This window comes from Pseudochaenichthys georgianus, chromosome 1 (assembly GCF_902827115.2).
Source record: "Pseudochaenichthys georgianus chromosome 1, fPseGeo1.2, whole genome shotgun sequence".
Lineage (NCBI taxonomy): Eukaryota > Metazoa > Chordata > Actinopteri > Perciformes > Channichthyidae > Pseudochaenichthys > Pseudochaenichthys georgianus.
This window is the reverse complement of record NC_047503.1, coordinates 16,301,755-16,317,441: the sequence shown is the minus strand read 5'-3', so window position 1 is coordinate 16,317,441 and position 15,687 is coordinate 16,301,755. Positions and strand designations below refer to the sequence as shown.

General features: G+C 36.5%; 1 protein-coding gene across 1 annotated transcript; it reads right to left on the bottom strand.

Annotated features, from left to right (window-relative positions):
* Positions 1–2,732: 2,732 nt before the first annotated feature.
* Positions 2,733–11,962, bottom strand: pld5 (phospholipase D family member 5). Its single transcript, XM_071203990.1, has 10 exons — positions 11,945–11,962; positions 11,280–11,416; positions 9,890–10,073; positions 8,661–8,769; positions 8,093–8,220; positions 6,212–6,409; positions 5,382–5,533; positions 5,085–5,250; positions 4,399–4,489; positions 2,733–4,021 (listed from the first exon to the last, which is right to left on the bottom strand). Exons 1-10 carry the CDS (start codon positions 11,960–11,962, stop codon positions 3,759–3,761), a joined length of 1,446 nt encoding a protein of 481 aa, XP_071060091.1. The 3' UTR covers positions 2,733–3,758.
* Positions 11,963–15,687: the final 3,725 nt, after the last annotated feature.

The following is a 15,687-nucleotide window of genomic DNA, read 5'->3' as shown; positions in this document are numbered from 1 at the left end:
TAGATTTTTCAAACTAAATATTTTACCCCCAGAAGTGACATTTTAGCAAAGTGTGCTACAATAAACACTCATTTAAAAAAAACTCGCTCCTTTTCGGATACATAGCCTAGTTTTGATGCCTCTGCAGCAGGCTGTGCTAGATTGAGCTATGAAATATCTTCGCCCTTTAATCTGTCACCATGACAACAGCACCCCCACCCCTGCCCATCAGCCTCTTTTTCACACGGCAACAAAAGCAACACTGCTGCTAACACTGAACCCACAATAATGTTAGCCACTTAGCTAAAGATTAGCTTCTCTTGTTTTTATCTCGATAAGTAAAAATGACATCCTTCTAACTTTAATTATTTATTTTTAATAAAACAGAAAGTGAAGCAGAAAGGCAAAACACAAGCACCAAGTACTATTTAACTAAAAACAAATAAAAGCAATAAAAAGACAACAAAAATACTAGCAACTGTTAAAAAAACACAAAACAAAGTGCCCCTCCCCTTTATTCAGTTATAAATCAACTTTCAGCCTGTGATGGTGCTATGACGCCTCCCTGTGTTACAAACTAGACATAACTCTGTTAATCTGTCATACATGTAAATGGAGATACAACCAAAACAAATACAACTTTATTAATCCTGTGGGCAAACAACCTTGCCAGAGATTGCCTAAATGTATAATGCAAATAATTATAAAAACAGAGTTATTATAATTATAAAGTGTATAAAAAGTAATATACCTCCTCTGACAGCCTAATAGAATAACAATACAAGTACAATTGTATTGTGATTGATTATGATTACAAGGTCAAATGGGTAAACTAATGTAAAATACTGTTAAAAATGTCTATCCTACCTAAGAATGTCCTACCCGTATATCTACAATACATCTTACTTACATCATTATAATTTTGTGTTTTTTTAACTTTCTGGACATTTTGGAGGACATGTATTTGTTGTTTAGATATATTGCATTACACTAATGGTTAATAGTTCTGTTATTTAGCTTGCCTTCATTAATATATGGTGGACAACATAACAATAACACATATCTAATAAGAAGTGTAAATAGTGTTATTTTAAATGGCTGTACTGCTACATATACATATCCTTTCTTATTACAATAATAACGATGCAATATTCTCATGACGAAAGGAATTCATTTGAACAATTCTTAGTAAAGTTGAAGAATCTTATCAAGCGCCAAATAAATGGTTAATTGTCCATATATATTAACAGAGAAACCTTTGTTTTGTACCTTATTTGTTTAACATAAAAATGTAATCCAATCATGTAATCATGCATATAGTATGTTAAATACCGGACTTTGACTGATTATAATTCTGTGTGTAGGTGGTGTGAAGGACACTGTTAGCTAAAACACCATGTGGGTATGTTGTCAATCATCCTGTTTTGGAATTTGTCTGCCTATGTCTGGCCAAATATGGCCCACAAATGGGTTTTCAGATGTATTATCATACACACTTTAAAATATACTGAAAACAGGAGAGGATTAAGATAAGAAATCTATTTATTATCAATTCATGTGTATTTTTTCATTCATCTCATTCTTATTTTAATGATTTTATTTGGAGTGTCTTTCTTTTCTCTATTTGGTGTACTTATTTTTGATAATAATTTTGAAATATAATCCTGTATCTTTTATATAATTCACTTCATATCTGTGAATACACATCAAGTGGTTTCATGTAACAGGAAAAATGCAATAACAAAACAGTGTGTACAATCTATAATTATCTTTGGTTTAAATTAAAAAGTATTAGAAACAAATTAAACTAAGTGTATTTTTCTGACTATTTTTTACGTTATAGAGTGTTTTCTTGGACATACTAGGTTACCCTGTTTTATGAACAGGGGGCTTTAACTTTGAACAATATAATACTTTTGAAATATGCAGTTTGAGAAGAGTACATGATGCACACTAACCCTGTTAAACATGCCTGCCTGCCTCCTGCATGCATTTATCTGTAATTACATTCAAACAGTGAAGCTTTTATTTAAATCCAACAAAAGGAATGAGTCCTCATTATCTTTCATATTTACATTTTCTTCACTTGCAATTTTCATGACAACTGGGAACCAAACTAAAGCTTGTTAGTGGCTGTGATAAAAGGAAACATAAGTTGAGCAGCACTATATTCACTGCTCATAACATTGTTTAAAGCAAGACACTTGACCATGAAAGTCTTAACATTATCTGTTGTCACAATGTTCTCCCTGTGTCTGGTCTTCCTTCCTGTGTTTGCCCTCCTGTGTCTGATTGTCTGATTGTGTTCACCTGTTGCCCCTGTGTTCCTGCCTCCCCTGCCCAGCTGTGTCTTGTCCTGTGATTACCCTTCTGTGTATTTAGTCTCCCTGTGTTCCATGTCGGTGCATTGTCTTTCCTGTCACCCTCTATGTTTGTCACTATCGGGTTTTGTCTGGATGCTACTTCGTGCTACCTGTTTATAGATTCATGGTTTTTGTTTTGTTTTTCATTGTCAACAGCTTTTTGTAATTTAAAGCTTGCCTTTTGTTACACTCTGAATCCCGCTTCTCCTCAAACTGCATTTGGGTACTACCTTACCTCAAAACCTTGACATCTGTCGAGTAGCGTATGACCTTGTATTTGTTGGAATGTGTGTACAATATAACTGTTGGCAACTCCGTTTCCTATATAATAGATGCTGTAATAAACACAACAACAGTTATAAAAAAGATGCATTTTATTAGGTCAGATGATTATAATCAATGAAATGATTAACAGCTTTAGCCACCGCTGTAAATCTACTGCATATACATTCAAGATACTGCCTTTTCTACAATTGATGGTAATACAGCATTCAATTATAAAAAAGTTTATAAAATACAAATAAAAATGGTCGACAAAAAATAATGCATCATTAAATACTAAATGTGATTTGTTTTGATGAGGTTTATTGGATGTGTTTTTGTATTTGTAAATATGTTTAACATTGATCATATTGATGTTATAATCAGCATATTGTTTGTGCTAGTAAATAGTTTGAATTTGAAGTATTGCTTTCAATATCCATGCAGCATGTCATGCTCATATAACAGTCAACTTTTGATTAAGTAGATAGATATTATTTATGTAACTAGTAGTGAGTCTAATTATAACCTCCACATTGTCATAGGGACTACGGAAACCCTGAGAGGCGTATGATAAAAATAAAAATCTAGTGTGCATTTTTCAATTCAAAATGTATTCTTTTCAATATCGTTTGTGGCAGGAGGCAAACACATCATATGAAGATTTTATTTTCAGGTAAACAAATGTTGATCAGGTGAATTTTTGTTTCCTTTTCATCTGGAAAAGCATAAATTATTTTCCTGATGAGTATTATTTTCTCTTCACACTCTAAACTCAAGGCACATATGTTGTGTGTAGGCAAATCAAAACATTATATTACATTTTCCTTGTGTATATGTTTTGGATCAAATTGAATGCTATCAATTATTTTAGACATATTTGAAACATGGGCTAGTGGTGCACATTGGCCTCTTGTGGCTAAAATTAGTATTTCAAGAAACAATGTGCAGATAAAATGCCATTAACAAAGAAGAGAAAACAAATCAATTTATTATCCGAATTTAGAATTATAGTTGCCTCTCAGTATTTTCCTAATTGTAAACTCAAATCAAGTCTAAGAGTGAAACCCACTTTTTCTAATTGTGTATACGTTTTTAGAGTAAGAGTATTCAGCCTTATTAGACTTATAAGGATTATAGAAATACATTCTGTGCTTATAAAGATAAAGGGTTGTTCCACTTGTTTTCCTCCTTAGACTCCATATGCATTCCCCCTTGTTTCAGGTTTCTGTATTTGCCCTGTTGGTCTTTGTTTCCTAGTAGGTTTTTAGCATACCGGGACTTCCAGTCTCTCTCAAAAGCAGCCTTGAGTTGTTCTAGGATTGTCGCTCCTCTGTCTTCGAGACTATTTTTCATCTTGATAACCAGCCCAACTCCTGTGTTAATGGTGAGGTCACTCCCAACCCAGTCATGGTTACCTGTGGATAGATGGAAGAACCTTAGAAATGGTGTTTGTAAAAGGTATCATTTCAAGGGAAAAGGCCGTTAAACTGTAGAAAGCTACTTGCTTGCGTGATTCAGTGTTGTGTTACTGAGCAAACGTTTAAGAAAAAGTAAACATTTGGAAAATAGCCTTCACTTTCTTGTCTTTGTTTAAAGAAAAGCACCACACAATGTTTTTGTAATATAATCAGAAGACATCAGAGACAACCTGAAATATCTTCAAAATGTCTACATGCATTTTTCCTTTTTTTAAAATAACAAACAGAATGTACATGTTGCATCGGTGCTTAAGCAAAGTCCTGTTAAATAACGGACACAAATAACAAACAAAAACAAATTAAACATTGCCTACCAATGTATACAGCATTGTCTGTCACCATGTATTTGTTGTGGTTGAGTCCATGTTGAATATCCTCCTCTTGCTCCTTGTTGCTAAAAAAACGCTGCAAAAATGCAATTAACAACATTAGTTTAAAGTATGGAAGCCCTGAGAGGCAAGTGAAAACAAAGCTGATGTTACATTTTCTAATGTCATCTATATAGTGTTCTCTCCTGAGATAATGACCTAAAAACAGGTCAAACAAATGCACAGCGAGGGCGGACAAATGCGTTTTGCGAGGATCAGCTGTTTAATGTACTTTATTCATACAATTGATGTTATACTTTGGCCACATACTATAGTATTACTTTTTAAATAGTATTAAGTGAGCTTTGCAAGAAATGTAACATAAATACACATTGAGTATTACAGCACATTTCTTTTTAAATAAAACTTGTAAAGATCATGGATCACAGGGGGGCGAGAGAAGGGAAAATGAAAAATAAACCAATAACGTGGCAATGATAACAACCAAGTGCAGACTTCCACCTTTATCACCTGTTCTTAAGTCTTAAAACCCAGAAGAGAAAACTATTTAAATCACCATATTGTTTTGTCTTTGGGCTTCCGTAGTTTAAATGTGTATACATTCAGTGCAGATACTAAACTACAGCTTTCATGAAACATATTTTGGAGGAATTATATTTTAGTTTACGTACCACCTCTATTGAACAGTTTGGCAGCTGCATGCATAGCGACTTAAGGGAAGACACAAAGTTAAAGGTGAGAGGATGAGTCTTCTTCCAGAAGCTTATCAGCAGACGAACTCTGACTCCTCTTAGTACCACGGCTTCTCTGATGACCTCATCAATAGCTGACCAGTACCTATAGATGCACCCATTGTAATCAGACACTGTTTCACAATGTAAATACAAGATCTGATTTCATCCAAGCAATAATGAAATATATCTGTCAAAGGAAACTTTGTTTGAATATATATTTTAGTTCTGACGTACCTTGTGACTGAGGTTCCTCTGAAACTCCTGCTCACGAGAGGGAGGTAGTCCGTCACAGATATGAAGATAAACGTCTTTGCATTTTGGATGACTTGATGGATGGCGTCTACATCTCTGGTGCGATCTCTAGCGCAGAAGAGTTTAGGCGAGCTCTGCAGGAACCCAAAGCCCAGATTTAATAAGAATTAAGTAAAATCGAAGAACTGAAAGGTCAGCATAAAGGATTTCTATAACCTTTGGTATTCAGTTAGTCCAAGATCAACAAACAAAAATCGACAAACATATATTTTCATCCCGATGGTAAATGTTACATTGATAAAGCCAACCTAATTAGGGTTTGTCAATGTCCAAAATGTCAAATTAAGTGTAACATTTTGACAAAGTAAAGGCCAAGAAAAACAACTAGGCATATTTATCCAGCCATGCATCAGGACGTGAGGCACAAGAGCAGGTTGGAGTTGCAGCAGCTTGTAACAGCATGGCTCCTCACTTCCTACAGGATGATGAATGTCCTGAATTCAACTGATAAGCATGTGGTCGCTTCGAGGGTAACAAGATTCATTACTGTCAAATTAGGCTGAGGTACTGAGATGTTCAGACTGGAGATGCTCCTCAGTGTGATATTAACATGATTAATCACTGCCTGTGTAGGTCTGTTATTAGTTGCTAATTAAACTTTAATAAAGACGTCCACCACCTAGTCCACAGTCAGGAAATTGGTGCCTCAAGAGGAATATAAAACAGACAATTTATAAGCTGTGGTTCATGAATTTTGAATGGAGTCAGTTTATGTGTTAACATGCTGTAAATACTGCTGAGTTGTTCCTCACAGACACATAAGCAGCAGCCTCGGTGGCGTTGAGTTGTAGCTCCAGGGCGTCATGCCTCCCGTAGATGGCTGTAACTCTCTTCGACCAGATGGAGGGGATGTAGTCCCTCTCATGAAGCTGCCAGTAAAAGGAAAAGACTCGGTGGAGGTCAAGAGCCAGACAGCTGCAGTTATACACCACCACCCCCAGTTCTTTCCTCTGCGGGGCGTCAGAGAGGAGCACAGAAGAAGAGATGATGCAGCAGAAAAGTGGCAGTCTGAGTAGAGTGCTCACTGGACAGATAGCTTTTAGAATATGAGACAGGAAGTAGAGTTAGATAAAAGGCAAAATCACTTTTGGCTGATTTTAGAGTTAGAACAGTTAGATTTACTACGTGAGATGATATGATCCATCCATCGTATTATTAGATTACAATAGGATGAGATTTTTTTTCTCTCGAGTTTCTACAGCATGCTGTGAGGCTAGGCACCCTGGTGCTCAATGCTAACATGAGCATGCTAAGATACTCACAATGACAATACCAACATGACGTTCTAGGTATCAGGCACAGAGTTAATATAACACATTCTAGCTCGGTAAAGTAGGGCTATTATCGATCCTTTGACACAAGTTCAGAATCTCAAGATTTAGGAGATTTTTTTATGTTGATCCAACCTTGCAAAGTGAAGCTAAAAAAATTATGTTTTTCTTTGTTTATTGAGTCTTCTATCTCAGAAAAAAATTAAGTTTTTTATTTGAACATTTGTGAGTTTTTTTCATATGTAACACTGTAATGTCGTACATTTCCAACAAAAATCCTATATTAGAAATTAACCCCCATTCCTCTGTAATTAATGTATTCATTTATTTGAGCCCTTATACATCGACATAGTTAGAGGTATCAGGAAAACAGTAAATGTTGAACTTTCTAGCAGGTCGTTTTAACAGCTGATGCTGAAGGGAAGGCCATTAGTCTGCAGATTTGTTATCATAAATAAAAGTACATATGTGAGTATTAAATGTAATGACAATCCATTTAATAGTTGTCAAGACCTTTCACTCAAAACAAAAATAATATCAACTTCATGGTGGCGCTAGAGCAAAAGGAACTTCGACTTGTCCTCTGGGCAGAATGGATGCAAAATGAAGTAGCAAATCATCCAATTGAGATATTTCAGTCTGTACCGAAGCATGGCTGAAAGCAGCGAACAAGAGACGGTTGTTCTAAATATATTCTCGCCTGGTCATTAGTCAGACAGCAGTCAACTGTTTTTGTTTAATCTGTTTCGGTTGGTGACCCAGAAGGATGCAAAGAGGTTTCAATGTTTTCTACAATGGTAAATCCCTATCTTCCTCCCTTTGTGGCTCTTTTTCTTACCTGCCCTTCTATCATGTTTGTGTGTTTCCACACTACACATTAATATACTGTATATTTCCATTTCTTCCCTTTGGCTCCTTATACGCCAAACCGTACTTCTACCTCCAGCCAGCTTCGAAGCATGAAAAGTTCCAGGTAATCACATTAGGTAATAGTATGCTAATGTTTCCTGGTTCCTCCCTCTATTGTGATTACATACTTAATGCAAAGGGAAATGCAACATGTCTTTCTGGCCGGCCTCAGACAGCAATCTTAAATCATCCCTGATGCCCATAAAAGGGTTGCTGGAGTAATTGCCTAAAAAGGTACAGATGTATAGTGAGACTAATTCAGACTCAGTGTTATGTTTTAAGTCCCTGTGAGGTCCCTATGTTATCGGTTAATTACATTTTGTAAAGCTTTTATTTCTTAGCGGTTTAGAGTAAAAAGAAAAAACTGCAAATCTGGCCACACCTAACTGCAGAGATTCATGTATCTTAAGTCTGATTTTATTCTGCGCTCATGCAGTCAATGTTTGTTGTTACCTTGGAGAGTGACCTCCAATCCATATCGGCGCTCCCGATGTAAATGTGCTTCCGATCCACTACCCAGAATGAGGAATGGAGTCCTCCTCTGGTAAAAGCTGTCATGTTCACAAAATGAATCTCTGCATCTAGACGACGTTAAACAGAGAGATAGACGAAGAGCGGTGGGACACTGTGAAAGTTGGAAACAATGAGATGGAGAAAATCGTGGAAATGTGCCAATTGGCCTTGGACTCTCACAAAGCAGGCAGGAAGCATGAGGGGCAAAGGCTTTGATAGAAAACCATTCAAGTACATTGCACATTCATGCTTTTTTTTAACTTCATTGTCAAGTCTGGCCAACATGAACCCCAACCCCAACCCCTTGCTATGTAAAGCTGTTGGATGGGGCCGAACGCTTAAAAAACTACTTAAATCATCATCGAATACATGAGAATCTTCTATTAAAAACAGTCTGTTTGTGCACTACTCATGTGGTCGGTGGGCTTGTGAGATGCATCTTCATTCTGGAAGCTACAGTACCATAACAAATAGCCGTAACAAGATGAAAAATATGACAGCCTCTCACTGTGTGCTGCCAAGGTCTTCAGTTCAGCAGAGTTAGTCAGACTGCTGGCAATCTTCAGTTTTACCCCACGTGATTTCAGGCTGAGCAGTCTCTGGAACAACAGCTGACCCTGAGTAAGACAGGGATGCTCTGTATTATTCTAGTGGAGCACCGACAAATCTGCAGCACTACCTCATTAAAGGCTACATACAGACCTACAGTAGAAATGAATGGCATGTCCTCTCACAGAACACCTGGGAAATACAGTCGGTTCATCATTTGCACGAATATAGGGGAATGACCCTGGGTCATTAGGTCACTGTGTGTGTGTGTGTGTGTGTGTGTGTGTGTGTGTGTGTGTGTGTGTGTGTGTGTGTGTGAGTGAGTGACTGAGTGAGTGAGCGGTGGTGCCCGTTAGCTGATTGGCTGCCTTAGACATGCTGATTGGTCCACCTGAAGAGACAGGAGCAGTTAATGCAGTCCCTCTGCTCTCTCTCTCATCAACCTCTCCTACTCCCAACTCTGTGTCTGTTGTAGAAGATCTGATCTGTTGTTCTGTGTGGCTGAAGTTACCGATTACCGGTCCCTGTTGTACATTTTTGTATGTACTTAGTAAAGCTAAGCTAATTTAATCTGTCTTGAAGACACGCTTTGATTTGTCTAGGAGTGAGAAACCCTTTTTGTTTGAACCCCTTTTTCTCCTGTTTTTCTGGTAGGAGTTAGGTAAGAAGCCTGTATTTTCTTTTATTTGTTTTGTTAGGCAAGTTTAAGGAAAGTCTGTAAAGAGAGTTTTTGTTTGTAATGTTGGGGTTGTCTTACCTCTTTTTGAGTTTATTTAATCTCAAAAAGCTGATTTCCTGTGTCATTGAGCATTTCTTGGGAGTGGGAAGAGTGGGGAGAGTGGAATTTTATGCTACGCCTAGGTTCCCCTAGACCGGGGCGTAACAATACCAACCATGCTCCATTGGACATTCTACAAGCAAGACCATAACCAACATCATCAACTGATTTTAATGTATATTCATTTGTTTATTGTCAGGACAACTGAGTATCATGCTATCATGTCAATGGAAGTACACTCTCCTTAGCACTTTTCTTATGACTGCCACTAAGTCACTTTTAGACTAATAGATGTCATTTATTTTCTGTATCTATACTGTTGCTTTGCTGGTGCCAAACACAAATTCCCTTTGTATGTACATTTAATGGAATATAAAGAAATCTGATTCTGAATCCAAATGATGTTGTACCTGTTTGGCATTGCTTGGCGTTGTTTCCAGGTCCCAGGGGTTTAAGGCCCAGACCGGAGACACCACCTCAACTGAGTGCTTTGCCTGGTCCAACAAAGTATTAAAGCCAAGAGAGAGAGGGAGGTGGGGTCTGCCATCCAAGGGGAGAGAAAGGTCGTCTGGAATATTCTCCACAAGCACGATTCTGAAAGTAATACAAGCTTCCTGAGTTTAAGGCGTAGCTTCAAAAAGTGTGTTTAGGTGTCACACAGCAACATATGATGCAACATGATGCGAAACAAAACTGCAAAACAGATCAGATAAGATACAATGCATTATAACGAGATTTATAGATTATTAAAAGATACGATCCTATACAACATGATATTACACTACAAGAAAAGATAATCGACACGACACGGCATGATACGAAACAACACGAAGTTGCACAATACAACTTAACTTTTAGTTGACAATAAAATGTATTTTGCATCCTCAGGCAAGTCTTTGGCCATGGTGTCCCTCAAGGAAACTATATGAAATCTGATAAATTGACCCCAGTAATGCTGCTTGAGTCAGGCCAGTATCGAAAACAGTCAACAAGGCAATATTTCGGAGATTCCTGTGTGATAACAAATGTGTATCCCTGACCACATTTTTGTAGTCAAAATGCTGTGTAAGAAATATAGGCACCAGGTTTTGTTAAGGTATAAGAATGACTTAGAGCAGGGGTGTCAAACTCAATTTCATCGCGAGCCACATCAGCGTTATGGTTTCACTCAAAGGGCCGGTTGTAACTTTAAGACTATATAAAATACATATATAAATATTTAATATATATATAACATCATTTATTATATTACATGATTGCCTCTGCATTGGATTATTTTCAGATACGTCTGAAAGCAGAAGTCTGAAAGCAAATAATTGCAAGTCTCTTCAGTGTGCATGTCACAAAATTATTTAAAAAGAAAAGCCAAATTCTGGAAAAACAAAAAAAAAGAAGAGACATTTTGAAAAAAAGTAACATTTTGAGAAAAAGGAAAATTCTAAGAAAAAAAGCATATTTTGAAGAAAAAAAATGCATATTTTGAAGGAAAGAAGGCAAATTGAGAAAAAAGGCAAATTTCAGATGCATTGTGGGACATGTAGTTTATGGGCAACGTGCTTCTGTAAAGTAGCATGTAACCGTATAATAAACATATTATATTCTTTGCAAGCTCTTGTGGGGCCACATAAAATGAAGTCGCGGGCCGGATTTGGCCCCCGGGCCTTGAGTTTGACACCCCTGACTTAGAGAAATGTAATTGTGTGCACATTTTCATTGATTTTTTCCCGGATACATGATTGGCAAACCTTGTTTTTGACATGCCTTATTGTGTTATTATTTGAGACTTGCAGAACATCTTACTGGCAGTCACGGCTGCAGTTTTCCTCTGTGATCCCGTCCTCATCGTCCCCCCAAATGTCCACCGATGAGAAGATTAGCACCGCCAGCACAGCAAAGCAGCAAAGAAGAGCAAAGATGGCAATGCACTTCTGCTGAGTCTGGAACACAAGTTAGACACACATTGAGATAGAGTCAGGTTTAAAGGGACATCTGTATGGCGATATCCCCAACAATCGGCAACCCACACTAAAACCATTTGGATTTAAAAATAGCATTAGATGCAAGAGGAAAAAAAAAGTTTGGTAACACTTTATATTACCTTTCATGAATGAATTATGAAAACCTCAGTCAGGATTTTTTTACCAAGTGTTTTTTATTGCTGTTGGGGCATGAAAAAGAAGATTTTAACTTTTTATCTAGTTTTTCCAAATTTAGAAAATAAATGTTTTATACGTCCACTCAGGTGGACAGTATGCGTTAAAGTTTGAACTGAAGACATGTGCGAGTTTTTCCTCAATAACCCTCTAATTAGTGCTTATTTATTGCAAGTAGAAGTTGTTGTACATGAGTTTTGGTCTTAACCTGTTAAGCCCTGAACCTCTTTTGCAGGTTTCAGATTGAACATAGTAAAAAAATGTAAATTATAGTTTCCGTCCAAATAAAACCCATTTCTTATATGTATTTGCCATTTCTCTGGAACCCATTGGTCGATTTTGGTGATTGACACCTCTTTTTAACCGTTAGAGCCAATAGAATAGAGGGGAAGTTCCTAAATCCATCTAAAGTTTACATTAAAATTGAGGATTGAGAGTGATGCACACGCAATTTGCCCAAAACCGGAAGCTCCGTCACACTCTATATGAAAAATACGATTATTTCCATAAATATGATGATGGATTATCAGTAATAATTTCAAAGTGACACAGAGACATTGGATTAACCTTTAGCAGCGTTTTATGAGTTTTAATGCCATTGAACACAACTTTTGATCAGAAAACAGCAAAGGTAAGACGTATTTGCCGTTTTGACTACGTAAAGCTAAGTTGTGTGTTGTCTGGTTTCGCCTTCGCTGCCACGAGTTTTGGTCATGGAGTGATGATATTTATACCATTGGAATCTGTGGAATCTCAGCGTTCGTATGATATATTGTTTGTGCAGATCCGATGAAGTATACAATATTTATACCGTGAATCATGTGCTATGTGCGTTAGCACTCTTAGGCTTAGTGCTCATTCAGAGGTAGCTGAGTTTCTTCCCGTTAAGTGGGTATGACACATTCATAGTTTGTTAAATGTTAAGAAGCCCTCAGACGCTGTTTCTTGCAAGATGTTACTTAACAGATTAATAAGCGCTGCTCAATATGAGCCTAATAAGGCAGTAGTACCAAAAGACTAGTAATTCTCCCATAATAACACTCAACAAATATGATCTATTCTTATGTAACAAGACATGAAAGTACAAGTGTTAATTAAGTCTAAATAACTCAAAATTAGGTATTTCTATCTAAGAATATGTTCCCTATTTTAAAGTGAAGTCTTGTTCATAACCAATAAGCTAGTAGTTTGACTCTAATTGACCTGAACAGGTTCCCTACTCTAAAGTTGCCACATATTCACTCTTTGTAAATACATTATAGCACACAACTACTGAAATTAACCTCAACAGTAGTTGAAATATCTGTTTTATTAATGAACCACTAAAGAGAGGTTCAGACACATGTACCAAAACATATGTTTTGGTACATGTGTCTCGTAACATGGTAACATTTCTTATGGGATGTCAAGTTTCTCCAAGGCTGAGAACATATATGCAGCCTGTACTTTTTAATAAAAACGGATTTTTAATAGTTTATGTATTTGTGATCATACTGTGTGACCTGCTTGTATGTACTTACACAATAGGTGTACTGTTCTCTCTATGTGTTGTACTGTCTCAGTGTGAACATAGATTAAACAGCCAGGCAAACTCTTTTGATCAACCTGATCTCACCAGAATACGTGACTCCACCACGACTTCTTAACACCACAATGCGTGGTGGAGTCACGAACTTTGTTACATTTACGTGTCGGCACCACGCAAACAACCCCTATGTAAAGTGAATGAGGCTCCTTTGTCGTGGTGCACACACGCATTTCTACAACGTCCCGCAGTGAGCTTTTATTCTATAAAACGTTTTTTTAAATCTACTTTATAGCTTGTAGTAACTCACGGGAGGCTTCTTTTATTTTATTTGTATTCATAATAATTTTAATTTTTCGTCAGAATGTAAAAATTACATTAGTTACGAATTTGTGTTCTCAAAAAACAGTGCGTTGTGTGTAATTCAACTGTGATTTTATTAAATTAGTTAGTTTTTAAGGAAGGCCAGAGCTTCAGCTGTGTCAAATAGATTGTTCCCTTTAGTTAACGTTATTTAAAAGATAATGATCATGTCCCCTGTATTGTATTACGAGCGTCCATTCCCATTGGATAACGGAGAATTGTACACCCGGAAGTAAGTATTCCCCTTACTGTCGATTGATTTTACAGTGATATCTGCACTACTCATCGACTAAAAAACACCAGATTATCCTTGTTAATTACACAAGATTGATTGGTTTGAATTGTGTACAATGCTTTTGTATTTTCCCCCTTCAATTCGGAGAAACAAAGATTTTTTCGGAGTTTTTGGATGGCAGAAGACACTACTCTACCCAGAATCCTCAGCTATCGTTTGGGACTACACCATGTGCTTAGCTTGACAAACCCATGGACAAACCCCGTGATCAGTCCTCAAGCTCTTTGATTGGTTGACCTCCAACTGCATTCCATATAAAAAGGTTTCGTAAAAGAGAAAATCATACTTTATTCAGCAGTGCTTGCTTTACTCTTTGAAAGTCATCACATGAATGCATTGTAATAAATGGTTTGGCTGCATTAAATATTACACATCTGTCGTAGTTCTCTATTTATCTACAGAGATCGGGCTCAGAATAGACCGGAAACTATCATTTTACCGTTCTGTTTTAATTTCACAATAAAGTTAGTTGTTTTTTATTAACTACTAGACCACTGGGTCATGTTAAGACCATCTTTTCTGTGTTGCTGTGGGGTTTTTCAATCGCTTTTGTGTTACAAATATCAAAACAATAACAAAATAATATTCGTCGTAAACTAAACCAGAAACAGCAGTATATTTTATTTTGTTAACATTGTAAACTTTACAGCTTTTTAACCCAAACCACCTACTGGTTAAAGCACGTTATTGCACGTTTAGAGTAATTGCAATGCAGGAAGATTGTGTTGCTTTTTAACGACTGTTTAAAATGCCTTTTTCTTAATGTCTTTCATTTCTCTAAAGCACTTTTGAATGTGTTATATTTTATGAAAATATTTAAATATTAAGAGTACATACAAAATAGTGGGAAAGTAGAAGGTCAATGATATAAATATAGAATAGAAAATATCAAGAAGATACTCAAATGATATCTAGAATAAAACAGTTTAGTGCCTGATAGGAGGATGTGCTAACTAATAAGGCTTTATTTAAACATTAAAGAATACTTTAGGTTAAGGTCTTCTTTTAAATAGGAAAAAAGCTTTGGGGGTATCTATCTACAGATAAATATTAAGCCTGACTAAGTCTAAATTGCATGGTTTGTTTTGGAACTTGACAATCAACTTTCCTGCAATGTTAACTATGTTGAAGCACTTATTTTAACTGATATTATACACATTAATTATAATCTTATGTATGTAGATAGAATAAGAAATGTGCAGAATACGACAGTGTAATGGTGGAAGTATACACACATATTGATAGATGTCTTGTAATGCACTGTTGAGGATCCTGTGACCCAAGTTTTTCATTCATTGCATAACTACACTGTTGTGTATATGATATGTCAATAAACCTTAGAAAATCTTGAAATCTTGAAAGGGATGTGCAAAATAGCAATTATATACAGTCTTTAATTAACTATTAGAGAATAACGAGTAATGAATATGCTTTAAACGGATCTGCAGATAAATATGTAGTCTTCTCAAGCACCAACTATCAAATATCTCTCCTGATTGTTGGCACTTGACAATCACCTTCACTGAATTTCACTCAGGTGTAACTAAAGTCTGATTTAAGGGTTGTTTATATTTCACATCATTAATCCAAATCTATAAAGCAACTAAAATAAATGTAGTGGAGTAAAAATACCAGGTTAACCTTAAAGAAAGACCTCAGGATTATAAAAGACCCCCATCACCCCAGCCACAAACTGTTCTGTCTGCTGCCGTCTGGCAGGCGGTACCGCAGCATCCGGACTAAAACCACCAGACACAAAGACAGCTTCATCCCACAGGCTATACGATTATTAAACACCTGAACTTAGAAACAACATCCATAACATTCATCTGGCTGCTACTTAAAAAATATTTATCTATTATAAAACGGACA